General features: G+C 45.6%; 1 protein-coding gene across 2 annotated transcripts in view; it reads left to right on the forward strand.

The window, feature by feature from the left end:
• LOC140408670 (inactive ubiquitin carboxyl-terminal hydrolase 53-like) overlaps nt 1-26,298 on the forward strand; it is a 212,925-nt gene that overhangs the window by 22,878 nt on the left and 163,749 nt on the right. The window contains exons 2-4 of one of the 2 annotated variants that reach the window (XM_072496188.1): nt 1,611-1,734; nt 18,680-18,772; nt 22,222-22,356. In XM_072496188.1, the coding sequence (XP_072352289.1) occupies nt 1,669-1,734; nt 18,680-18,772; nt 22,222-22,356 (294 nt within the window). In that variant the 5' untranslated portion in view covers nt 1,611-1,668. The remainder of the gene's footprint in view (nt 1-1,610; nt 1,735-18,679; nt 18,773-22,221; nt 22,357-26,298) is intronic. The other variant, XM_072496187.1, reaches the window with a different exon arrangement.

Here is a 26,298-nt window from a genome sequence, read left to right on the forward strand (position 1 = left end):
AACTGGTCTGATTAGTAAGTTTGTCGACGACACAAAGGTTGGTGGAATTGCGGATTGCGATGAGGACTGTCCGAGGATATAGATCAGTTGGAGACGTGGGTGGAGAGATAGCATATGGAGTTTAATCCGGACAAATGTGAGGTAATGCATTTTGAAAGGTCTAATACAGGTGGGAAATGTACAGTAAATGGCAGAACCCTTGAGTATTGACAGGCAGCGTGATCTGGGTGTACAGGTCCACAGATCACTGAAAGTGGCAACGCAGATAGAGAAGATAGTCAAGAAGATATACGGCATGCTTGCCTTCATTGGCCGGGGCATTGAGTATAAAAATTGGCAAGTCATGCTGCAGCTGTATAGAACCTTAGTTAGGCCACACTTGGAGTATAGTGTTCAATTCTGGTTGCCACATTACCAGAAGGCTGTGGAAGCTTTAGAGAGGGTACAGACGAGGTTTACCAGGATGTTTCCTGGTGTGGAGGACAGTAGCTATGAGGAGAGGTCGGATAAACTTGGTTTGTTCTCACTGGAACAGTGGAGGTTGAGGGGTGACCTGATCGAAGTCTACAAAATTATGAGGGGCATGGACAGAGTGGATAAGCAGAAGCTTTTTCGCAGGGTGGAAGAGTCAATTACGAGGGAACATAAGTTTGAGGGGCAAGGAGATGTGCGAGGAAATGTTTTTAAATGTAGTGGGCAGCACGGTAGCATTGTGGATAGCACAATTGCTTCACAGCTCCAGGGTCCCAGGTTCAATTCCGGCTTGGGTCACTGTCTGCGGAGTCTGCACATCCTCCACGTGTGTGCATGGGTTTCCTCCGGGTGCTCCGGTTTCCTCCCACAGTCCAAAGATGGGCAGGTTAGGTGGATTGGCCATGATAAATTGCCCTTCGTGTCCAAAATTGCCCTTTAGTGTTGGGTGGGGTTACTGGGTTGGGTGGGGTTACTGGGTTATGGGGATAGGGTGGAGATGTTGACCTTGGGTGGGGTGCTCTTTCCAAGAGCCGGTGCAGACACGATGGGCTGAATGGCCTCCTTCTGCACTGTAAATTCTATGATAAAAGAGGGTAGTGGGTGCCTGGAACCCGCTGCCGGAGGAGGTGGTGGAAGTAGGTACAATATGATGTTTAAATGGTGTCTTGACAAATGCATGATTTGGGTGAGAATAGAGGGATAATGACTCTGCAAGGGCAGAAGTGCAAGCTTAGATGGGCAGCATGGTCGGTGCAGGCTTGGAGGGCAGAAGGGCCTGTTCCTGTGCTGTACTTTTCTTTGTTCTATCCTCCTTGGAATATCATCTCATTGCAAGTAAATTTGGCAAGTTCAGCATTCTGAATGTTGGCCATTGAGATATTGTATCAGGTGCAACTTCCAATGTTTTTCTATTTTACCTTTAATAATGTGCAAGACACTGTTGTGGTACTATCTCATTGCCAAGTGCATTGTGATATCCACACCTTTTTAAGAATTTTTAATTTATTATGTGTGGTAATATTCTATTAGACTGTAGGCAAAATATAAAGTTTCTGGCTTTGGTGAACGTAGTCTGTGTGCGTGCGTGTCTGTCCATCTTTTTGGTTTCTCAGATTTCATTGGTTTTTCATTGACAGGATTGTCAACCAATGGGATATGAGATGTGATAGAACCCAAGCACCATTCAGCTAAGGCATGCCACAAACCCCCACCAATTGGAATGGGAAGGGCAGCTACCACAAATTCAGCCATTTTCTCCAGGTAGGTGCTACTATACTGAATTATTTTAGCACCCATTATTTCCAAATACCTGCCATTTTACTATATCCAGCCTCTACTTCCCTGAGAGTGTCACATCCTGGATCTGTCTATGTCTGATCTCTTAATTGCAGCTTCTGCTTTATTCCATTTCCTAACCTGCAGTCATCATTGTATTTTTATTCATTTGGTTTTATTTCCAAATTTGATGCTGTTGAAAAGAAGTTGTACTAAATAAGTTTCTGACTTCATTTCATTTATCATTTTACCTCTGAAACGTAACGTGGGAGTTGGTAGAAGGAAGTGAAAGGGATTGATAGATTAGTGCTATTGAGGAGAGAAAGGGACAGGTGGACAGAGATGTCTTTGAGAGGAGGAATTAAGGCATGGGATGCTGCTGCAGTGAAAAGAGGCATGTAAGCTCTATATTGAGTATAGATGGACGAAGAATTGACATGTTCTTGAAGTAAAGGACTTCTCTGATCTCCTGGCCCCCAAATTTTGGTAAGCCATCTTTGTTACATATGTTGTCCAACTATGAACAAACTTACCGGAGAGCCATTAGTAGTTGAGATTCTCTACTTATGAAATGATTACATTTTCAGAATAATGGTTGCCTGTGAGGAATTAATTTATGAAATGCCAATAGGAAATTCTGGAAATGCTCAAGTCAGGCTGTATCTGTGGAGAGAGAAAAACAATTCATGTTTCAGGTCTGTGACCTTTCATTAGAACTAATTTATGAAACCTAATTAAAATATTGCCTCAGTGTTGTATATTATCAAACTTGTATCTGGATAGATTGAATGACAGTCAGCATCTGTAGGTTATCTTGACATTCTTTGAAGAAGTCTTTTTTATTCAAAATTTTAACATTTGAAAAAATTACACCACAAACATTGAACCAACCCATCCACCCCCTTAATGAATGACTTTGGCAAAAAGACGGCAGGCACTGAAATCAAAATAAAAACCATGGCAAAATATTCATCTTCACTGCCTACATCACACCGGCCAAGAACGGGGGATATCCTACCTCAGCCTTAACCCTACATACCAGACTCGTAAAGTTCAATTTACGAAGCCGGGCCCAATCCCGCGGGGGCCACCTGCACTCTAAAATACCACCCCTGGAGAAGACACCACAAATCACTCACTTTTACCCAAGTTTAGCATGTAGCCTGGAAATGCCCCAAATTTCCTAAGCAGTCCCATTATATCCCCCACAGACGAGCTTGGGCCTGAAATAAACAGCAATAGAATATCGGCATACAGGACACACTATGCGCCCACCCCGCCCCACCCAACCTTATTATCCATCTCCATTTATCCGAGCACCTAAACAATAGTGCCAAAGGCTCTATTGCCAGTACAAACAAGGGGGGACATGGGGCATCCCTGTCTCATTGGCCCATGCAACGGAAAGTACCCTGAATTCATTTAATTTGTTCATGCACATGCCATTGGATCCTTGTACAACAATTTCACCCATGCCACAAACTTGGGCCCAATCCCAACCCTCTCCAACACCGCAAACAAAGCTTCACTCCACCCCATCAAACACCATCTCCGCATCCAGCACCACCACCACCTTTCAACTCATTCCCTTCTGCCAGAGAAAGCACCACATTTAACAGCCACTGCATATTTGATGACCTGCCCTTCACGAACCCTGTCTAATCCTCCCAAATCACCTTGGAAGGCACTCCTCCAACCTGAGCAGCAACTTTGTCAATATCTTGGCATCTACATTAGACAGAAATACGGGCCTATATGACCCACACCACCGGATCCTTGTCCTTTTTAAGCAGCAATGAAATGGATGCCTAACCCATTGTCTGTGGCAATGCCCCTGACCATCACGCCCTCAAACATCCACCATCAGCGGTGCCAACTTATCATTGAACCTTTTATAAAATTCCACCGGGATAGCATCTGGCCCCGGTGCCTTGCCCGTCTGCATTCTCCCTATCGCCACCTGCAGTTCTTCCACCCCCATTGGCTCCTCTAATCCTGTCCTCTCCTACTTCAGGTCACTCCAATCACCCCAAAAACTCCCTTAAATCTGACTCCTCCTCCGGAGTCTCCGACTTGTACAAATCCCTGTAGAAAACTCTTCAAACATTTTGTTCATCTGTTTCGGTGCCACCACCATCTCTCCTGTCCCAACTCTGACCTGAACAATCTCTCTTGCAGCCGCCTGTTGGCGAAGCTGGCCAGCCAACAAGCGGCTGGGTTTCTCCCCATACTCGTACACAACTCCCCTTGACCGTCTCAACTGCTGAACCGCCTTTCCCGTGGACAGAAGATCCCTCCTAGCCGGAGGACCCAGCGTCGGATCCTCTGCGTACCTTCCATCTACTTCCCAAATCTACTGTATTAACTGGTGCCGTTCTTCCTTGCCTCTGTCCAAGGAATCCCTACAGTGCAGAAGGAGACCATTCAGCCCATCGAGGCTGCACCGACCCTCTGAAAGAGCACCCCACATGGACCTGCCCTCTCTGCGTAATCCTACCTAGGGGCAATTTAACATAGCCAATCTACCTAACCTGCACATCTTTGAACTGTGGGATAAAACCAGAGCACCTGGAGGAAACCCACGCAGACACTGGAACCACCTGTGTCTTAAGCGAGATGACCTTGCCCTTCACTACTGCCTTTAACGCCTCCCATACCATTGACGGTGAGACCTCTCTATCCTATTGACCCCTACATAATCCTCAATCACCATCCCGATACAAAAATCTGGGTCTGTCACAGTCCCACATCAAACCTTCACATCGGCCTCTGAGCTGACCCCTTCTCCATGACCACACTCACCCAGTGTGGAGCATGATCCGAAATAATGATCACAGAATATTCTATCTTCCTCACGCCTTCAGATCCAACACGTCCTTTCTCTGTATTAACTGTATCCAAATCCGGAATTGGAGTCTACATCTTTTTTCATAAATCCTACGTTGTCCTAATTTGGGGCATATATGTTAATCAACACCACAAACCTTCCTTCCAATGCACCTGTTACTATTACGTATATCCCCCTCCCATCACCACTGTCTCCACCTAAAACCTCACTCGCTTGCCCACCAGAATAACCACCCCATGGCCCTGTTAGCAAAGCAAGAGTGGAACAGCTGACTCACCCAGCCCTTTCTAAGTCTCATCTGGTCCATCACCTTCAAGTGGATCGCTTGAAACAATACCATTTCGGCTTTCAAGCTCTCAAAATATGAGGAAACCCTCACTCGCTTTACCTGTACCCCCAGTCCTCGCACGTTCCCTGACCGGGGGGGGGGGTGTCTCCTCTCTCTCTTTCTCTCTCTCTTTCCCCCCCCCCCCCAAATCCCTCCTCTGAGTCATAGCTACTACCCCTGGTCCCACCCAATAGGCGGAACCCAACTTTACCCAATGTCACCGTCAGCCCCCTACCCCCTTCTCTTTCCCCCCCCCCCCCCCCTTCCCAGAAACCCCCTAACCACTTCCTCTTGAGAACACCTTCCCTAGTGTCGGGCCCATCGAAACCTGTCCATACAGGTTCCAGTGACTGCGGCCCCTCCCGCCACCCCATTCCCGTTCACAAGCCAATTTACGTTAGCTAGTGAGGTAGCCCGTGCCAGAGCCCCATCCCCTACACAAAACCAAACCAACATCACATTCCCCTCCACACTCTAATCTTCCAAACACCTCACCCCAAGAGATCAGCATATCATTACTAACCCACAAACTGTCCCTTCACAACTACAACTTTAAGCATAATTAAGAACAAAAACCAAGAAAAAAGGAGATGCACAAAAAAACAAAAGGGAAAAGATCGACACCACCAAAGTCCAATCTCATTTCAGTCCCAGTCCTTCAGCTTTCACCAACGCCTTCACCTCCTCCTCAAAGTCAAAGTCTTTAGAGTTGTGCGTCACCCTCCGCTTCATCAGGTAGGCCATCCCAAACCTCGTGCTACTCTTGTACAATGCTGCCTTCGCACAGCCAAACGCCTCTTGCCTTCTCGCCAGCTCTGTTGTGAGATCCTGGTATATCTGAATACCAGTGTCTTCACACCTTCTCTCTTGATTCAACTTTGCCCATCTCCACACCTACTTCACCTGATAACTGTGGAAGCAGACTATCACAGCCCTTGTTGGCTCATTCGTCTTTGGCTACGGCCGGAGCAACCGGTGGCCCTGTTCAACTCTTGGGATTCTCCTGTTCCCACCAACTGAGCGAACATTTCTGCAAAGTACTCCATCGGTCTCCGGCCCTCCACCCTCTCAGGGAGTCCCATGTTCCTTAGATTCTGCCTTCGTGACCTATTGTCCACTTTGGCTCTCAGCCCTTTATTGCTCTTCATCACCCTCTGCAGCTCCTCGCCCATTGAGATGAACTGGTCACTGTGCTGCAACAATGCCTCCTCCACCCCTTTCAATGTGTCTTCTTGCTCCTGCATCGCCGGCAACATCTTAAAGCCTCCTTTACCGGGGCAAGAGTCTACACCACCCACTCCTTGAGCAAGGTCATCATCTCTTTCCGATACATATCAAAATGCTTAGAGAACAGCCCCTCAAAATCCCCCACCACCACTTCGGCCAGCTTTTCCATTGTAATGGTCACGGCCCCACTTTGCAAGCTTGCACCTGCCATCTTACCTCGTGTTGGACTCACAACCGAACTCTCTGGTGGACATTCGCTCGCCCCCTTTGGGGAACTTCAAAATCCTATGACTTCATACTTTCCAACACCGAATCATCCAAAATTGTCCCCAGAAACTGGATATGAAGGGCCATAAACCAGAAGCTCTAACAGGAGCCAGCCACCCAATGTGTGACCTCCACCTACATGTTGCCACCGGAAGTCCATCTTGACGTTTTAATATGCAGTTCAAATGCTTTACAAAACCTTTTTTTAAAAAAAAAAAATTAAAATAATCTGTCAATATAAACTTTCCAATCTCCTCCGGAGAAAGTATTTTTAAAAAGTTTATTGACAGTACCCAATTTTCTTTCCAATTCAGGGGCAATTTAGCATGGCCAATCCATCTACTCTGCACATCTTTGGGATGTGGGGGTGCGACCCATGCAGACACTGGGAGAATGTGCAAACTCCACATGGACAGTGGCCGGAGACTGCTATTGACCATGGGTCCTCGGCGCTGTGAGGCAGCAGTGCTAATCACTGCACCACCATGCTGCCCCCTGGAGAAAGTATTTTTATGTATGAAATGAAGTGCTGGTGTGTTACTCACTAGTGGTGGTAGTACTTTGAACAATTTGAAGTGAAGAAAGATGTTCTAAAACATTAATTCAGATTTGCTTAAGGGCAACACCCTTGTAAAAATCTACAGCAGCCAAAATAAATGTAACAATTTTAGTCTTTGCAAGAATCTAATATGGAGGAAGACAAAAATAATGGAAACAGAGCTTCTGCACTTTATAGAAAAAAAAGCTTTCCCATCTTCCGATTGCACCGATCTGGTAAGTTTTAATCTCTAGAATTGTTTTTGATTTTTAATATACATATTGTAGTTCCAGTTGTTATCAAGTCATGTTGCACAGCATGCTGAAATAATGTAGCATGCAAGTTGTTTAACTTTTATTTAATCAGAAATCAATAAACTTGATAACGCTGCACGGTCGCACAGTTGTTAGCACTGTCGCTTCACAGTGCCAGGGTCCCAGGTTCAATTTTATGGCTTGAGTCACTGCCTGTGTGGAGTCTGTATGTTCTCCAAGTGTCTGCGTGGGTTTCCTCCGGGTGCTCCGGTTTCCTCCCACAAGTCCTGAAAGACGTGCTGTTAGGTAATTTGGACATTCTGAATTCTCCCTCCGTGTACCTGTCTGGGATAGCCGTGTAACCATCTGGGATGGCCACGTCCCGATTACAAAATGGACACTTGCAAAGACTGCAGGGAAAATTGGAAAATGCTAAGAAACAAACAGGTGCAAGCCCTGTCTGTTGATTAGAACCTTAAACGCTCAGACAGGACAGAAACTACCAAACGATTTACATACTAATGAGCCATCTCCGGGGACAAAAGGGAAACATTTAGATACACAATGTTAGGACAGACTCCCCGGTGCCAGAAGAAGCTAAGACAAAGCTGACTGACAGTCACCAGGACATGCCCAGCGATCAGGGAACCACCCCTCTATTGGAGGAAAATCTATACTGATGATTGGGAAAGACCCAATTAGTTGAGGCCAAGTTCAAGGCCCGCCCAAAAGAGCGCGAAGCCCTTTTGGGTATAAAAGGTATCCCCCAAGGGACAACGCTCTCCTTTGGCTTTGGCTCTCAGCGAAGAGAGAGACCAGCCTAGCAGCTACAGCAGACCAAGTAAGTTCCAAGTCAACGCACGCTACGAGATAGACGCTCCCAGTTGCTACCCTGTAAACAGCTCAACCTAGCAGCCTCCGAACCGAGCAACGGCCATTGTTCCTCTGACTGAGTGGGCACCCAAAGCCAAGTATAGGCTTTTAGTAATAGTGGTAGTTTAGTTTATAGAGTTTATGCACGAGTAGATTTGACTGTGTTTAAATAAACGAGCATTGCTTTTGAACTTACTAACTGGTGTATCAAGTCATTGATCAGTATTTGGTTCTGTACCTTGTGGCGGTGTTGAAAGATACCTGGCGACTCTTGAGCAAACGTGATTAAATAGAGCCAAATTAAGAACCAACCAAAAGTTAGCAACACACCTGAACAGGTGCCAGAATGTGGCGACTAGGGGCTTTTCACAGTAACTTCATTGCAGTGTTAATGTAAGCTTACTTGTGACAATAAAGATTACTAAAAAAAAAAAATGAATAATGTGCTTTTTCATCAATTTATGTATGTTCCATGACCATGTTTTGTCACTCTCCACAGATGGATTGCTCACATCTTCGTCTTTGGGTTGTAATGACAACAGGCCATTGGGATCTTGAAGGAAAACATCTCTGTGCGACAAGATGAACCTGGGGTTGGGGAAGGCTTTGAAACAGAAAAGTGATACAGCATTTGTTAAAAACAACATTAGTGTATTCTTGGGAAATATAACAGCGGCGGTGAGGGATTTATCTGACCAGTCCATCGGTATTATTGTCTCCCTCTCCCCTGCCCCAGTCCCAGAAAATGCAGGAGACTGATGTTTCATTTGCTACGCTTATTGCTGAATTATGAGTTTTGGGTAATGCACAGATCCATAAAATATATTGCAAAATAATTTGTATAATGCAGCTTACTTTTTACAATCGATAATCTGTCTAATGTGTGTACCACATGAACAGATGAGACTGTAAACTTGTGCTATACTGAAGTGTTCACTGTATCCTTCAATAGAATTAGCTGAGGTTTATCTTGAGTGGGTGTAACACTGGTTGATATGTTTTTCGTACTTAAGGATGACCCTATGGAAGGTAACTGCAATGGGGATTTTTCCTGAGGTTGTAAAATATCTATAGATGCACAACGCGTGCAGAATTCCACTTAAATACAAAATATGTTCTTAACTTGGAAATACATTTACCTGGGGGTGCAGGTTGCTCTGGATTGGGGGACGGGGACTCTGTAGGTACAACATTTCAATTTGGTGGGGAGGGTGAAAGCTTATCTGGCAAGGTGGTATGGCTTCCCTCTGTCACTTGCGGGTCGGGTACAGGCGGTTAAAATGAACGTATTGCCGCGATTTTTGTTTATTTTCCAATGCCTGCCGATATTCCTGCCAAGGCAATTTTTAGAGGGATTGAAGGGATGATCATATGGGGCGGGAAGGTGGCCAGAATTAGAAAGGTGCTACTACAGCGAGGAAGGCAGGCAAGGGGTTTGGGTCTTCCGAACCTGATGTATCACTACTCGGCAGCAAATGTGGAGAAGGTACGAAGTTGAGTCAGAGGGGTTGACTCCCAGTGGGTCACAATGGTTTCTGTAGGGGGTCGGGATTGAAGGCACTAGCAACAGCGCCGCTCCTGACGGCCCCAGGGAAATACTCCATGAGTTCGGTAGTAATAGTTTTGTTGAGAATTTGGAGACAGTTTATTTACCCAGCACTTCGGGTTGGGGGCAGGGTCAAGGGAAATGCCGATTCGGGGAAACCATAGATTTGAGCCAGGGAAGTGGGATGGAAATTTTCAGAGATGGGAGGAGAAAGGAATTGGGACACTAAAAGATGTGTTTCTTGGGTTTGCAGGATTGAAGGAACTGGGAGCGAAGTCTGGGCTGGAGCAGGGGGAAATATTTAGAGATGCAGTTTCGAGACTTTGCCAGAAGGGAGATACAGAGCTTCCCGGTAGAGCTGGCCACCACATTGCTCGAGGAAGTGCTGACGATAGGGGGACTGGAGAAGGGGGCAGTGTCGGTGGTTTATGGGGCTATTTTGTAAGAGGAGAAGGCACCGCTGGATGGGATCAAGGCAAAGAGTTGGGAGAGGGTATGGAGGAGGGGTTCTGGTGTGAGGTGCTCCAGAGGGTGAACGCCTCCACCTCGTGCGCGAGGTTGGGGCTGATACAGCTGAAGGTAGTATATAGAGCACACCTCAAGGGGGGGTGGGGGGGTGTTTACATCGAACATTTGGGAGGGGGTTGGGGGAGGGAGGGGGTTGGGGGAGGGGGGGGACTGTATGTGTTAATGGTGACTATGGGTGATTCCTGATTCCTTTTTGTTATTTGTTTGTTAACATGCGGGCTCATGTTTGGTGGGAGGATGGCATTGTTGTTGAGATGGGGATTGACATTGCATTCGTTACTGATTATTGTTTATTGTTAGTGGGTGTAAATTTGGGAGAAAATGTGAAAAAGGAGGTGAATAAAAATATTTTTTTTAAACTTGGAAATACATTGTTTTCTATTACATTAATAAAATCATTGTAAGTTGTATTGCTATAGCATTTTAAAAGCCGTGTTATTTCTAAAGCTGCTGCAGTGACTGGATCTTTCTGTAACTTTTGGTCCATGTCTCATACTCTTTGTACCCTGTTTGTATTTAATGGCAATAAAAATCTTCTATTATCCATTCATTGTTTTTTTTTCTTTGCGATGGGTTTCCAATTATATATTTCCAGTAATTTTGAACCTGCACGCAAGTTATTTACATGAATATTTTGTCTGGGGAATCATTTTGCATGCATACATAATGTGATTTTACCTTTTCACAAACAAACATGGGGTGCGATTCACCAAAGGAATGACTTAAGTGTAATTATGGGCGAGTTTGGGGCGGGTGATTCATGCTGTCTTTTTTGTTGAGATCCAGACCCACACTGAAGTCATTATTTTTTTTTTTGGAGCTTGCCGAGATTCTCGCCTATAAATCCCAGTGCGGAACTAAACTCGCCGGCAAGGCAGGCTCCTCTGAGATCAGGGTGCCATTTTGAAAGGGTGCTCTGATCTCTTAAGTGAGCGCGAAGGTCCCCCACTCATGGACAATGTGCCGCCCCTGGGCAGACATGGGCAACACCCTTGACCCTGAGCGGCAACCCCCCCCCCCCCCCCCCCCCCTCCCAGAAATCAGGCTGACCCTCCGAGCCCCTCAGCATGGCCATTATGTCTGGTGTCCGTTTATGGAGATGAGTACTAATCCACACCCGAGTGAGGTCTCGTCGGTGCGGCCATGACTCCCGGAAGCCAGGTGAATGCGGCCTCGATAGGTAGGGCATGTTTCGATGAGCCTAATGGCTCATTTAAATATGATTATCTGGATCATGCCCAGTGAGGGCATGATCCAGATTGTGCTGGTCGTAGCTAGTCGTGTGACTTGCGATTGGCTGGGAGCCTGGCGCGAAGCCTGTTTTGGGCTTTCCCGCGATACATCCGGCGCAACGGGATCAGAGCTGGGCGCAGCGCGGTGGCAAAATCGCACCCATGTTATTTGTTGTGCAAATTTACACTAATTGCTCATTGTGAAGATATTTTGTACAATTGTAGTGCAACCATAGTATTGAGACGGGTGATAATAAAAATCAGAGGACATAGTAAATGCCTTGGCCCCAACATATTTTCGAGGAATAACATTGTACAATGGAAATTCTATGGTCTCAAGAGTTTCCAATCTTGAGGTATGTAATTCTTCAAGTTTTATTTACACTTTCATTATTATTAAAGGTACTTTAATCAGCTGCTCAAGTGCTGATCATTGAAGGAGCACCTTTTTCTTTTGGATTATGTGTCTTGATTATTGCCCATCCTGATTGTACCCTACCCAGACTATAACGTAACAGGAATCCCAATCACCCTCTCCATTAAATTCTCCATTCACGATAGTGTGAGGGCATGCAAATACATGGGACAGCTAGCTGACTGGAGGAAATAGCAGCAAGTCCAGATCACAGGAGAACCGTCAGGAACAATCTAGGGTAAAACAGCAGGAGAAAGGATAAAAATGGGAGAACAACAGAAAGCAAACAGTGAGCGATAAGAGGACAAATAGTAACAACTTCAATTTCTATAACCCAAGAACATCTGGAAGCTTTTGGTGGTGAATATCAGGAATTGGAGAAAATTATTTGAAGTTTGAATTAGTGTTCAAAGGAAATGGGTTGCTGGAAGCTGTTGAATTCAGAGGGGGAAGTGATGGAAAGAAAGGAACAGAAGATGTGTGGTGACTGAAGAAGCAAATGTTGGCGTTTCGAGTTCTGAAGAGTCACGTGGACTCGGATGATAACTCTGTTTCACTCCACTGATGCTGCAGAGTTTATCCAGCGTTTTCTGTTTTTATTTTATATTTCCAGAATTCGCACTATTTTGCTTTTATTTGTTGGAGTAGTGGGAGCAGGGAACAAGTGAGCAGTGTTGAAGGAGCAGAGTTCAGCTGTTAGAGACAATTCCAACCAGTAGTTGGGAACAAATTCTCATGTTAGAAAATCTTACATAAATATTTGAAACTGTCATTTTTCGATTGTTGTTTTGGTTGTGTTCTAACCATTTCAGCAAAATGCAACGATGTCTATTCTTTGGAATAGACGTCTCAACAATGTCTATTCCAGCAGCTGAATTCAGTTTTAGTAGCTTAGGGCAGAATGTTCTCATTATTTGGCAAAGTAGCCTCCCGGGCGGTAAAACCGGGTGGAAGCCTCCACCGGAGTTTTAGAAACTTGCATACAAAGAATTGAAGGGGCGAGTCCCAAGACCGAGCTCGCACTGCCATCAATTTAGATTTTTAAAGACTGGGGTGCCTTCTTTAAAGGAAACGCTGATGCAAAGAAAATAATCTCCTCTCTTTCTCCCTCCCCCATTTGCTCGCAGGTGCATGTCATGGGAGATCTGCAGTGATTCATATCGGCATGCCCTCACACTATCGTGAATGGAGAATTTAATGGAGAGGGTGATTGGGATTCCTGTTACGTTATAGTCTGGGTAGGGTACAATCAGGATGGGCAATCCTGGGCAGGATTCTGTGATCCTGAGGCTAAGTGTTGATGCCGTCGAAAATGTCGTCTCGTTTCCCTACGGCGTCAACATGGCCTCAGGATCAACAATTCTGGCCGGGCACCAGCAGGGCACTGGAGCGACCCTCTGCTGCTGATCCCGGCGTCAACTGGGCGCTGCAGGGTCCGCGCATGCACTGTGGCACTGGCGCCAACGTGCGCATGCGCAGTGGCTCCCTTCTCCACGCCAGCCCCGACACAACATGGCGTGGGGCTAGAGGGGTCGGCGCGGAAGAAAGGAGGCCCCCAGCACAAGAGGCCGGCCGGCCGACGGTAGGCCCCGAAAGCGGGCCAGGCGACAATGGAGGTCACCCCCACAGGCCGCCCCTGGACCCTTCAACGCCGAGGTCCCGCTGGCTGAGAGCAGGTTTGAATGGTGCCAGCGCGACTCGGGTTTTTTGTTGCGGCCGCTCGGCCCATCCTGGGCCGAGAATCGGCGGAGCGGCCCCCGACCGGCGGCGTGGCGCAATTCGCGCCGGTCGTGGTGATTGCCCGGCCCTGGGCTGAGAATCCCGCCCCTGCTGCTGTAAATTGCCTATCGGGCATCCCTGCTTCTGCCAACAATCCCGTGCCCCAAAAATGGGAGCAGAAAATCTGCCCCCCCAATAGTGTTTAGCTGTGGAGATGGGGGTCATATTATGTCCAGTCATTTCCAATGAGCAAGAACAATTCTAGGAAGGGGATAAATAAACCATGGTTAACCAAGGAAGTTAAGGATGGTACTAAATTGAAAGAAATAACATACAATGTGCCAAAGATTTATGGTAAGCTGGAGCAATGGAAAAGTTTTAAAAGCCAACAAAATATGACTAAAAAAGAATAAAGAGGGAGAAGGTAAACAATGACGGTATCATAGAATTTACAGTGCAGAAGGAGGACATTCGGCCCATCGAGTCTGCACTAGCCTTTACAAAGCGCACCCTACTCAAGCCCAAGTCTCTACCCTATACCTGTAACCCAGTAACCCCCACTTAACATTTTTGGACACTTGAGGGCAATTTAGAATGGCCAATCCACCTAACCCGCACATCTTTGGACTGTGGGAGGAAACTGGAGCACCCGGAGGAAACCCACTGAGAACATACAGACTCCGCACAGACAGTGTCTCAAGCCGTAAATCAATCCTGGGACCCCGGAGCTGTGAAGCAACTGTGCTAACCACTATGCTACCGTGCTGCCCCTAAATTAGCAAGTCGTATAAAAACAGGCAGTATTACCTTCTTTAAATACATAGAGGCCAAAACGAACATGGGCCCCTTGGAGAATAAGACTGGAAATAATAATGGGGAAACCACAAAATGGCAGAGGGGTTAAATAAATACTTTGTGTCAGTCTTCATGGTCGGAAACACTAATAGCATTCCAAAAGGACTGAAAGATGGGAGGAAATAGATACAATTATTATCATTAGAGAAAAACTACGGTTGCATTGTTGCTTCACAGCGCCAGGGTCCCAAGTTCGATTCCCGACTTGGATCATTGTCTGTGCAGAGTCTGCATGTTCTCCCAGTTTCTGCATGGGTTCCTCCGGATCCTCGAACAAGTCCCGAAAGAAGTGCTGTTAGGTGGATTGGACATTCTGAATTCTCCCTCTGTGTACCTGAACAGGTGCCGGAATATGGCGACAAGGGGATTTTCACCGTAACTTCATTGCAGTGTTAATGTAAGCCTACTTGTGACAATGAAGATTATTAAAAAAGTAGGAGGGAAACTACTGGGGCTAAAGGTCGATAAATCGCCTGGACCTAATGGGTGCATCCTGGCATATTAAAGGAAGTATCTGCAGAGATAGTGGATCCATGTAATAGCAGAGCATTTAGAAACACATAATATAATCAAGCAGAGTAAATATGACTTCATGAAGGGGAAATCATGTCTGAAAAACGTTATTAGAATTCTTTTGAGATGATGACGAGCAGGGTAGATAAAAGAGAATCAATAGATGTAATATACTTGGATTTCCAAAAAACATTTGGCACAAAAGGCTACTTAGTAAGATAAGAGCACATGGTGTTGGGGATAGTGTATTAACATGGATGGAGGAGTGGCTAACATAGAAGTTGTGATACGATGGGCATTTTCAAGGTGACAAGCTGCAACTCGTGGAGTGTCACAGGGATCGGTTCGAAGGCCACAATTATTTACAATATATATTAATAGGGGCAGCATGGTAGCACAAGTGGCTAGCACTGTGGCTTCACAGCGCCAGGGTCCCAGGTTCGATTCCCCGTTGGGTCACTGTCTGTGTTGTGTCTGCACATTCTCCCCATGTCTGCGTGGGTTTCCTCCGGGTGCCCCCCCCCCTCACTCTCCTCCTCTCTCTCGGGTCAAGTGGGGCTGGAACTTGCCATGCACTAGCCCAGGGGGATGTAACAGAGGGCAGTGTATCTGTAGAATTATTTACCACTGGAGGCTGTAGAGGCTGGGCCATTAAGTATATTCAAGGCTGCGATAGACAGATTTGTAATCAGTCAGGGAATCAAAGGTTATGGGAAAATGTGCAAAATTAAATTGGGGATTATCAGATCAGTCATGGTCTCATTGAATGGCGGTGCAGACTCATGTGCCAAATGGCCCACTTCTGATACTACATCTTATGGTATTCTTATCCCATTTCTTTTTAAAAATAAATTTAAAGTACTCAATTCATTATTACCGTAAGAAACTACAGAGTCATGAACACAGCCAGTCCATCACATGAACCCACCTCCCATTTGATTCTGTCTACACCTCCTGCTGCCTTGGGAAAGCGGGCAGCATAATCATAGACCCCTCTCATCAGGTTATTCTCTCTTCCAACCTCTTCCATTGGGCAGGAAATACAAAAGCCCGAGAACACGCACTGACAAATATAAAAATAGTTTCTTCCCCGCTGATACCAGACTCCTGAATGATCCTCTTATGGACTGAACTTATCTCTCCACACATTTTCTCTAATAAGTAGTACTACACTCTGTATACGTCACCCTATGTCTATGTAATTATCCTGTATATCCTATGGTTTTTTTTCATGAATGGAACGATCTGTCTGGACTGTACACAACAATACTTTTCACTCTACCTCAGTTCATGTGACAATACATCCAAATCTAAATATTTGTTGCCCAACTATCTTGATCGTGACCATCCAACTCAGCACAGAATATAGACAGAGAAAATAGGAGAAGGAGGAGGTTATTCAGCTCTTTCAGTCAGCTTCGCCAATCATTATGATCAAGGCTGATTATCCAATTCAATAACCTAATCCCTCTTTTGCCCCCCCTATATCCTTTGATCCCCTTTGCCCTAAGTGCTGCATCTAACTGCTTCATGAAAACATACAACTACTTCCTGCGATAATGAACTCCACAGGCTCACCACTCTCTTGATGAAGAAATTTCTCCTCATCTCTGTCCTAAGGGTCTATCCCGTATCCTCAGACTGTGACTCCTGACTCTGGACACACCCACCATCGGGAATATCTTTCCTGCATCGACCTTGCCTAGTCATTTTATATAGGTTTCTATGCGATTCCCCCCTCATTCTTCTAAACTCCAGTGAATACAATCCTAACCGATTCAATTTGTTCTCGTACGTTATTCCTGCAATCCCAGGAATCAGTCTAGTAAACCTTCGCTGCACTCCCTGAGTCTTCTGAAAGTCCAAATATACTGCTTCCACTGGTTCCCCTTTGTCAACTCTACTAGTTACATCCTCAAAATTTGTAAATTTGTCAAGCTTGTTTCCCCTTCGTAAATCCATGTTGACTGTCCGATCCTGCCACTAAGTGCTCTGCTATGAAATCTTTGATAATGGATTCTAGACTTTTCCCCACTACTGACGTCAGGCTTACTGGTCTGTATTTTGCTCTTTTCTCTCTACTCCTTTTTTAATAGTGAAGAATAGCTACCCTCCAATCTGCTGGAACTGTTCCAGGGTCTATAGAATCCTGGAAGGTGACCACCAATGCATCCACTATTTATAGAGCCACTTCCTTAAGTACTCTGGGATGTACATTATTAGGTCCTGGTGATTTATCAGCCTTCAATCCCATCAATTTCCTCTACCATTTCTCTACTCCTATTGATCTCCTAGTTCCTCCCTCTCACTAAACCCTGCGTTCCCCAACATTTCTGGTGTCTGAATACTGTGTTCAGTTCTGGTCACCCTATTATAGGAAGGATATTGTTAAACTAGAAAGAGTGCAGAAGAGATTTACAAAGTTGCTACCAGGACTTGATGATCTGAGTTATGTGGATAGGCTGGAACTTTTTCCCCTGGAGCATAGGAGGCTTAGGGGTGATCTTATAGAGGTCTATAAAATAATGAGGAGCACAGATAAGTAGATAGTCAACATCTTTTCCCAAAAGTAGAGGAGTCTAGAACTAGACAGCATAGGTTTAAGGTGAGAGGGAGAGATACAAAAGAGACCAGAGGGGAAATTGTTTCACACGGGGTGGTGAGCATCTGGAACGAGCTGCCAGAGGCAGTGGTAGAGGCGGGTACAATTTTTTCCTTTAAAAAACAGTTAGACAGTTACATGGGCAGGGTGGGTATAGAGGGATATGGGCCAAATGGGGGCAAGTGGGACTAGCTTAGTGATTTAAAAACTGGGCGGCATGGACAAGCTGGGCAGAAGGGCCTGTTTCCATGCTGTAAACATCTATGACTGTGTCCTCAGTTGTGAAGACTGAACCGAAGTATATATTTAGCTCCTTGGCCGTTCCTTTGTCCCCTATTATAGATCCCCCTGTTTCTGACTATAAGGGACCTACATTTGTCTGCAATCTTTTTCTCTTCATATACGGGGCTGGTTTAGCACAGTGGGCTAAACAGCTGTCTTGTAATGCAGAACAAGTCCAGCAGAGCGGGTTCAATTCCTGTACCAGCCTCCCCGAACAGGCGGCGACTAGGGGCTTCATTGAAGCCTCCTTGTGACAATAAGCTATTATTATTATTATTATTATTATAATACATATAGAAACCAGTTTTTATGTTCCTTGCAAGCTTGCACTCGTACTCTATTTTCCGCGTCTTAATCAATCCCTTGGTCCTTCTTTGCTGAATTCTAAACTGCTCCCAGTCCTCAGACCTGTTTTTCTTGGCCAATTTGAATAAGGATTGAATCTATTCTCTAACAGAAAGAAATACATACTCAATGAACCTACAAGAGTTTCTAGTAGTATATTTTGATGTGTAGGAAATGTGTCCTTCTAAAATATATGTTTGATTTAAAAAGTGATAATTTTGACATTGTGATGGCTTTGGAGAAAAGTTCTGATGATTACACTTGGGTAGCATGTTTAGAGACATTGTTATGTTTAAACAGCAGTGCTAGAGACTGGGAGAGTGATTTCAAATTCCCTGAAGTGATTGGTGGGGGAGCGCTGGAGATGCTGCGATGGGGTAAGGGAGAAAATGTGTTGAAAGGATGTTTGCGGATGTGTGCAGATATGTATATCTTTATGTTTGTTGCAAATGGAAGTACAGTTTTAAAAAAGCTTTTTGTATCTATCTCAAGTTGTATTTTTGAAGGCCGCCTTTTTTCTTGGTTATTTTTACAACTATAGCCTGTCTCTTCCTGCAGATACTATGGCACCTGGACATTTTCCGCCGCAGTTTGAGACAGCTGCCTAGACACGTGTGCTCAGGGAATGCTTGCATTTTTTGTGCTTTGAAGGTAAATTTAACTTTAAACATTCAGAATTATTGTAGCATCCCATTTGAAATTGTAAATTGCCAATTTGTGATTGTGCATCTTATCCTGCAGTTAATTTTGGCTTTATTTAAGTATGTTAATGTATATTTTCTTAGACCTGACATTTTGAAAGCTGCTGTTTGGTTTTACGTACATTTGATCAATTTCTCATTAATTTGTAAATGATAAATGACTGAGACCGAATGGAAACATTGAAAAAAGGTCAATTTAGCAAATTTCTTTTCTTTAGGGATATTTTATTCCAAACACATTCAACAAAAGAACATAAGCTTAATGTGCAATCAAAGTATACAGTTTGTACAATTCCCCCTTTAAATCCCCCCACTCTCCAACAAACAGCTCCTCAAATATAGCCATGAATGACCTTCACCCTACCTTGAAGCCCTCCTCTGATCCCCTTAACGCAAATTTGATTTTCTCCAACCGGAGAAATTCATACAGATCTCCCAGCCATGTTGTGGGGTAACTGACCTCCAATTCAAAAGAATCCATCGCCGGGCAATCGGAGAGGTAAAGATCATGACATCGGCCCCCTTACCTTCGAGCAGCTCCGACATCCAAAGATCGCCACCATAGAATCTGGCTTCATCCCAACCCTTACAATCCTCGAATAAGTCCCGAACATGTTCTCCCAAAAGTTCTCCAACTCCTCACACCCCCACAACATATGAGCATGATTCGCTGGCCCTCTCTCACACCCATCTGTTATCCCCAGAAAGAGACCACTCATCTGAGCCCAAATCATCTGGACCCTGTGCACCACCTTAAATTGTATCAAACTCGTTCTTGTGCAGGTGGAGGTTGAGTTCACTCGCTGCATTATCTCAAAAGTCCCCTCCTATCTCCCTCCTCCATTTCCGCTTGATCCTTTTCGCTAATGTCTTGGCCTGTCTCCCAACCACCCTGCCATCCCCCACCTCAGCCGTGAGCAGCATTTTCTTTAGAAGAATATACTCCTGTACCTGAGAGAATTAAAGCAGCTCCTTGGCTTCAAAGTCCTGCACCTGCCAGCACCTAAACTCACTATCTCATGGTAACTCAAATCTCTCCTGCAGTTCCTCTAGCCCAGCAAACTTCCCCTCAGCAAACATGTCCCTGATCAGCACTAACTCCCCTCCCTCCACTCCAATACATCCCGCCCATCCCCCCTGACGCGAACCTATGGTTCCCACGCAATAGCGTCAACACTGACATGTGGCCCAGTTTAAAGTGTCTCCTCAGTTAGTTCCAGATTTTTATAGACGACTCCACCACCAGACTCCCCCTATACTTCCTTGGAGCGAGCGACAATGGGGCCGTCACCAGAGCCCTCGGTATCCTTACAAGATCCCTCCTCTAACCTGACCCAGTCCGCCCCTCCCCCTTCCTCCATTGTCTCACCTTCTCCACGTTCACTGCCTAATAATAATGCAACAACTTCTGGAGTGACAACCCCATTTCAGCAGTGACAGCGGACACCCATTCCTGTCCCCCTGTACAACCCAAAATACTTTGTCTCATTCAGCTCGGCCCAAACCTCCCCAGAATCTCAAACTGATACCTCCACTCTACCCGATCAAAGGCCTTCGCTGCCCCAGAATCTCAAACTGATACCTCCACTCGACCCGATCAAAGGCCTTCGCCGCCCCAGAATCTCAAACTGATAACTCCACTCTACCCGATCAAAGGCCTTCGCCGCCCCAGAATCTCAAACTGATACCTCCACTCTACCCGATCAAAGGCCTTCGCCGTGTCCATGGACACTATCACCTGCGGCACTCTTTCCCCCCTGACTGGGTCAGCATTCAGTAACCTCCTAACATTACTGGAGAGCTGCCTCCCCTTCACAAAGCCCATTTGGTCCTCTGAACCACCTCTGGCACAGTCCCCATCAACCTCACCAATACCCTTGCCAAGACTTTCATGTCCGTAATTAGCAACGAGATGGGTCTAGAGGACCTGCAAGCCAATGGATTTCCCCCCTTTTTTTCGACCCATTTTCCTTGTCCTCCATTTTTGCTCATAGCGTCTTATGCATGTATTCCAGGATCACCATCCCTGCCTCCAACGACACAATCTGATCTCCTTGTCCACCTCCTGGATGGTCGCCTGCACCTCGAGGTTCTTCTTCACCCCTTCCATGGTCCCGCGAAGAGGTGCCACTGCCCCTCAATCACCTTTGACTAGTCATTCTGCATTTCCTTACACTGCTGCCAAACTCTGCCCTTAATGAAGCTCATCAACTGCTCCAGTTGCAGCTTTCCAGTCAGCGACGACCCTTCCCCTGCCACCATTTTGATACTTGATGCTGCGCCAGTTATCTCCTCCAACTCTTTAGTCAGGGCTCTCACTGTCTTCAGTCGAGTTCCGTAACCTGTAGACATGCCCATCCGGCAGAAGAACTTATCCCCTTCTCCACTCTCCACATAACCTTCCCGCCGAAATTCCCCAAAGTTTGGGTAAAAGGGGCCAAAACCAACGCCTACAAGCAGGAGCCGCCCTGTGTGCAACCACTCACTCCGTGGCCTACACTGAAGTCCAATTTAACAATTTTCTGAAAGAGTTTTAAACCTTTTTTTTGTTGTGTGTGGCTACGTGACTGTGTTTTACTAATAACTGCATCTTGTATTTGTTGGGTGCTAATTTCCTTCCTCTTCCTCCTCCATTATTTGACTCAACTTTCACTTCTGATTCGATAGGATTCCCATGTCTCCATTGTTAAAGTTGCTACCTGTGTCAAACATTGCCTTCTCCTTCACTAACTTTAATGGTACAGAACACTAAACCTTTTCACAAGAATACAAGAAAATGATCTTGCCTGAGGCAATCAATCCCTCTCTATTACAATGTTGTTGGACCTTGATTTTATCAATCGTGTTGCGTTTCTGTGAACTTTTTTTTTGTTCCCTCCAAGGCCCAAATATACAAGCTTCCTGTTTTCTCATCCCTTCCCTCTAGAATTCAAGATTTCATGTGATGTCTTCTTTCTAAATCATTAATTCCTGGGAGTTCAAAACAGTGAAATTCTTCAAGTCTCAATCACTACTTCACAATTTGGTTTCTTAATTTAAAAAATCTGATCAGGATGCAAGATGTCCTAATATCACATAAATGTCTTAGTTTGGAAAATGAGGGATTCATCTGACAACTTGGTTCTGTGTTCTGATTGTCAGGTGGGTTGGTAATATCACCTATGCCCCACTAATTGCTTCGAAAGAGGATTGTGTATTTCAGTAGTTTGTAAGATGTTTCAGTGTACTGTATTTAATTGTTAAGACACACTTGGGTAAATATCTCCTATCAATCATACACTGATCCCACTTGGATCAGAACATCATCCTGAAGGCAATTCCTGCCTGTAAAGTTTTCTTAAATGTTTGTTTATTTATTTCCACTGTTGCAAATCATTGTTTTAAATTGTTTTCTTTCAGAATATATTTGTAGAATTTCAAAGCAGCAGGGAAAAAGCCCTTCCCTCTGATGTTTTGCGCAATGCTCTAGCTGAAAGCTTTAAAGATGAACATCGTTTCCAACTCGGCCTAATGGATGATGCAGCTGAATGTTTTGTAAGTATCCCATTGATTTTGATCTGTTTGTTCATAGAATCAATCAAATTTTAAAGCTAAGAAGGAGGCCATTTTGCCCATCATGCTCATGTTGGTTCTTACCAACTCATCCTCAAGTACCTGTCCCAGTTTCCTTTTTAATTATTTATTTACAAAAAAATTTCATTTAAAGGACAATTTAGCATGGCCAGTCCACCTACCCTGCACATCTTAAGCAGACATGGGGAGAATGTGCAAACCCGACACGGAAAGTGACCCGGGGCTGGGATTAAACCCAGATTTTCAGTGCCACGAGGCAGCAGTGCTAATCACTGCGCCACCCCTGTCGCCCTTTAATTATTTATGGAATCAGCTACGACCACCTTTTAATGGAATGTCCTGACCCCGGAAATTCGGAGTGTGGCACAAAATTTCCACTCCTTGCCTTTGGATCTTTTATCAATGATTTTAAATCTATTACCTGAGGTTATTGCCCCAAATCTAGAGGGACCAGCCTCTATAAAAACCTTTCACCATTGTGAAACCTCTATTAGGTCACCTTTTAACTGTTTGAGCCAGGGAACATAATGCCAGCCGTTCCAGTGTTGTCTCATAACTGAATTCCCTCACCTCTGATAAATACCCACACTTTACTTTTTACATCTTTACATTCTTCCTGAAGTGCCTAATACCCCTTGTGAGACTTAACTAATGATTTATAAACTTCTGATGTGATCTCTTTGTTTTTATATCTGATTCATCTACCTATTCACAAATGTACCAGTTGCTTTTTTAACCACCTTATCAACTTGTGTTGCCATGTAAGGGTTTGATTACATGAACACCATGGCATGTCTATTCATATACATTTTTCAAAATAGTGTCATTTATTGTATGTTGTCTCTCCATATTAGTTCTCCCAAAGTGCACCACTTACCACTTCTACATTGAACTGCATCAGCCATGCTTCTGTCCATCTCACCATTCCACCTGATGTCTACAACTATCTTAAGTATTTGCTATGTTGCTTAGTTCTGCATATTTCCAGATGTAGGGAAAAGCATTATAGTGTAGATATATAAAAATCGAAAAGAACAATGGACCCCAAATTACCCTCGGAGGAACATCACTGCACATCACCTCCCAGTCAAAAAAGTAAGCATTCCAGCTTGGCACCATAGACTGGAGTTTTAGAGATGTGGTCACACCTAAGGTGCAGACAGATAGATGGGTGACTGCTAGAAGGGGCAGTCAGTCAGTGCAGAAATCCCTTGCGACTGTTCCCCAAGTATATGGTTTTGGATACTGTTGCGGGGGGGGGGGAATAGCCTATCAGGGGAAAACAACAACCGCAGCCAGAACAGTGGCACCACTGCTGTGTCTCTTCTGCAGGGAGGGTCAAAACGCAGAAGAGCAATAGTTATAGGGGACTCTATAGTCAAGAGCACAGATGGGCGCTTCTGTGGACGTGAAAGAGACTCTAGGATGGTGTGTTGCCTCCCTAGTGCCAGGGTCAGGATGTCTTTGAACTGGCATGGGGCATTCTGAAGGGGGAGTGTGAACTGCCAGAGGTTGTCGTACACATAGGTAGTAATGACATAGGCAGGGAGAGTGTAATGACATAGGCAGGGAGAGTGAGGTCCTGCAGGGGGAGTTCGAGGAGTTAGGTATCAAGTTAAAAAAGCAGGACCTCTAGGATTGTAATCTCAGGATTACTCCCTGTGCCACATGCCAGTGAGGCTAGGAATAGGAAGATAGTGCATCTAAACATGTGGCTGAAAAGCTGCTGTAGGAGGGAGGGTTTCAGATATCTAGATCATTGGGATCCCTTCCAGGGCATATGGGTCGTGTACAAGAAGGAGCGGTTGCAGAAAACTGGAAGGACATAAATATCTTGGCCGGAAAGTTTGTTAGCGTCACTCGGGAGGGTTTAAACTCATGTGGCAAAGAGGTGGGAACCAGAGCAGTAGGTCAGCACATGAAGTAACTGAGGGGGAACTAGAGAATAAGGCCAGTAAGACTAAGAGGAAGAGCAGGCAGGAAGAAGTTGCTGAACACATCGGGACTGATGGTCTGAAGTGCATTTGTTTCAATGCAAGAAATGTACTAAGGTAAGGCAGATGAACTTGGCTTAGTACTTGTAACTATGATGTTGTTGCTATTACAAGGACTTGGTTGAAGGAGGCACAAGATTGACAGCTAAACGTTCCAGGATTTCGATGTTTGAGCCAGGATAGAGGGGGATGTGAATGAAATGAAAATCGCTGATTGTCACAAGTAGGCTTCAAATGAAGTTACTGTGAAAAGCCCCTAGTCGCCACATTCCGGCACCTGTTCGGGGAGGCTGGTATGGGAAAAGGATGTAAAAGGGGTGGGGGAGTTACATTACTAGTTAAGGATAATATCACAGCTGTACTTGGGGAGGTCACCTCAGGAGGGCTCTTGCAGTGAAGCAACATGGGTAGATCTCAGGAATAGGAAACGTGGAATCATCTTTTTGAAAATATTTTTATTCGACAAATTTTCACCGTTTTCACCATACAAAAGATTAAACAGAAAAACAACCCCAACAACATAAAAAACAATCCCACCCAAACCCAGGAAGCACATCAAACCAACCACCCCCGCCCGAACTCCCGCAAGTGCATGATGAACAAACACCAACAATTGTAGAACCCCCTCCTTCACCCACCCCCCCCCCCCCCCCCCCCCCCCCCCCCCCGAGCTCGAACTTCACCTTGCCCAGGGTCAAAAACTCCATCAGGTCCCCCCACCGCGCCGAGGCACATGGTGGAGAAGCTGACCTTCACTCCAACAAGACTCGCCTACGAGCCATCAGCGAGGTGAAGGCTAAGACATCTGCTCCCGCCTTCAACTCGAGACGGTCCGACACCCTGAATATGGCTTCTAGGGGACAGCGCTCCACATCCACATGCAAGACCCCTGAGATTGAATTGAACACTCCTCCAAAACCTTTCCAGTTTCGGGCAGGGCCAAAACATATGAATATGGTTCGCGGGGCCCCTCCCACATCGCTCACAAACATCCTCCACCCCCTCGAACAGCCAGCTCATCCTTGATTTTGAGAGGTGCGCCCTGTGCACTACCTTCAGCTGTATCAGCCCCAATCTCGTGCACAAAGTCGAGGCATTCACACGCCACAGCACCTCACACCACAGTCCCTTTTCCAGTGCCCCCAGCTCTTCCTCCCACTTTGCCTAAATCCCCTCCATGGACACCCTATCTTCCTCCAGGATCCACCCGTAAATCACCAAAACAAGCCCTCTCTCCAGCGCCCCCTGCTGACAGCATCGCCTGTGAGAGCAACGAAGAGGCCAGTGCTATCGGGAAGGTTGGGGAAACCTTTTTTGCAAAGTCCCGAACCTGTATGCACCTAAACCCTTCCCCCTGCGCCAACCCATGCTTCTTTCCCAACTCCTCCCGGCTCGCGAATTGCTCCTAAGGAACAAATCCTTCATTTCCTTAAATCCCCTCTCGTCCCATCTCCGAAACCTCGCAACCATCCTTCCTGGGGAAGGGTGCAATCGCAACGTTGGGGGTTTACTACAGGCCTCCCAACAGCGAGTGGGAGATAGAGGAGCAGATATGTAGACAGATTTTGGAAAGATGTAAAAACAACAGGGTTGTTGTAGTGGGTGATTTTAACTTTCCCCATATTGACTAGGACTCACTTCATGCTAGAGGCTTACATGGGGCATAATTTGTAAGGAGCAACCAGGAGGGTTTCTTGAAGCAATATGTAAATAGTCCAACTGGGGAAAGGGGCCTTATGGGACCTGGTATTGGGAAATGAGCTCGGCCAGGTGGTCGAAGTTTAAGTAGGGGAGCACTTTGGGAACAGTGACCATAATTCCATAAGTTTTAAGGAACTCGTGGATAAGGATAAGGATAAGAGTCTTCTGGTGAAAGTGCTAAATTGGGGTAAGGCTAACTACAACAATA

The sequence above is a fragment of the Scyliorhinus torazame genome, chromosome 3 (genome assembly GCF_047496885.1).
Source record: "Scyliorhinus torazame isolate Kashiwa2021f chromosome 3, sScyTor2.1, whole genome shotgun sequence".
Classification (NCBI taxonomy): Eukaryota; Metazoa; Chordata; class Chondrichthyes; order Carcharhiniformes; family Scyliorhinidae; genus Scyliorhinus; species Scyliorhinus torazame.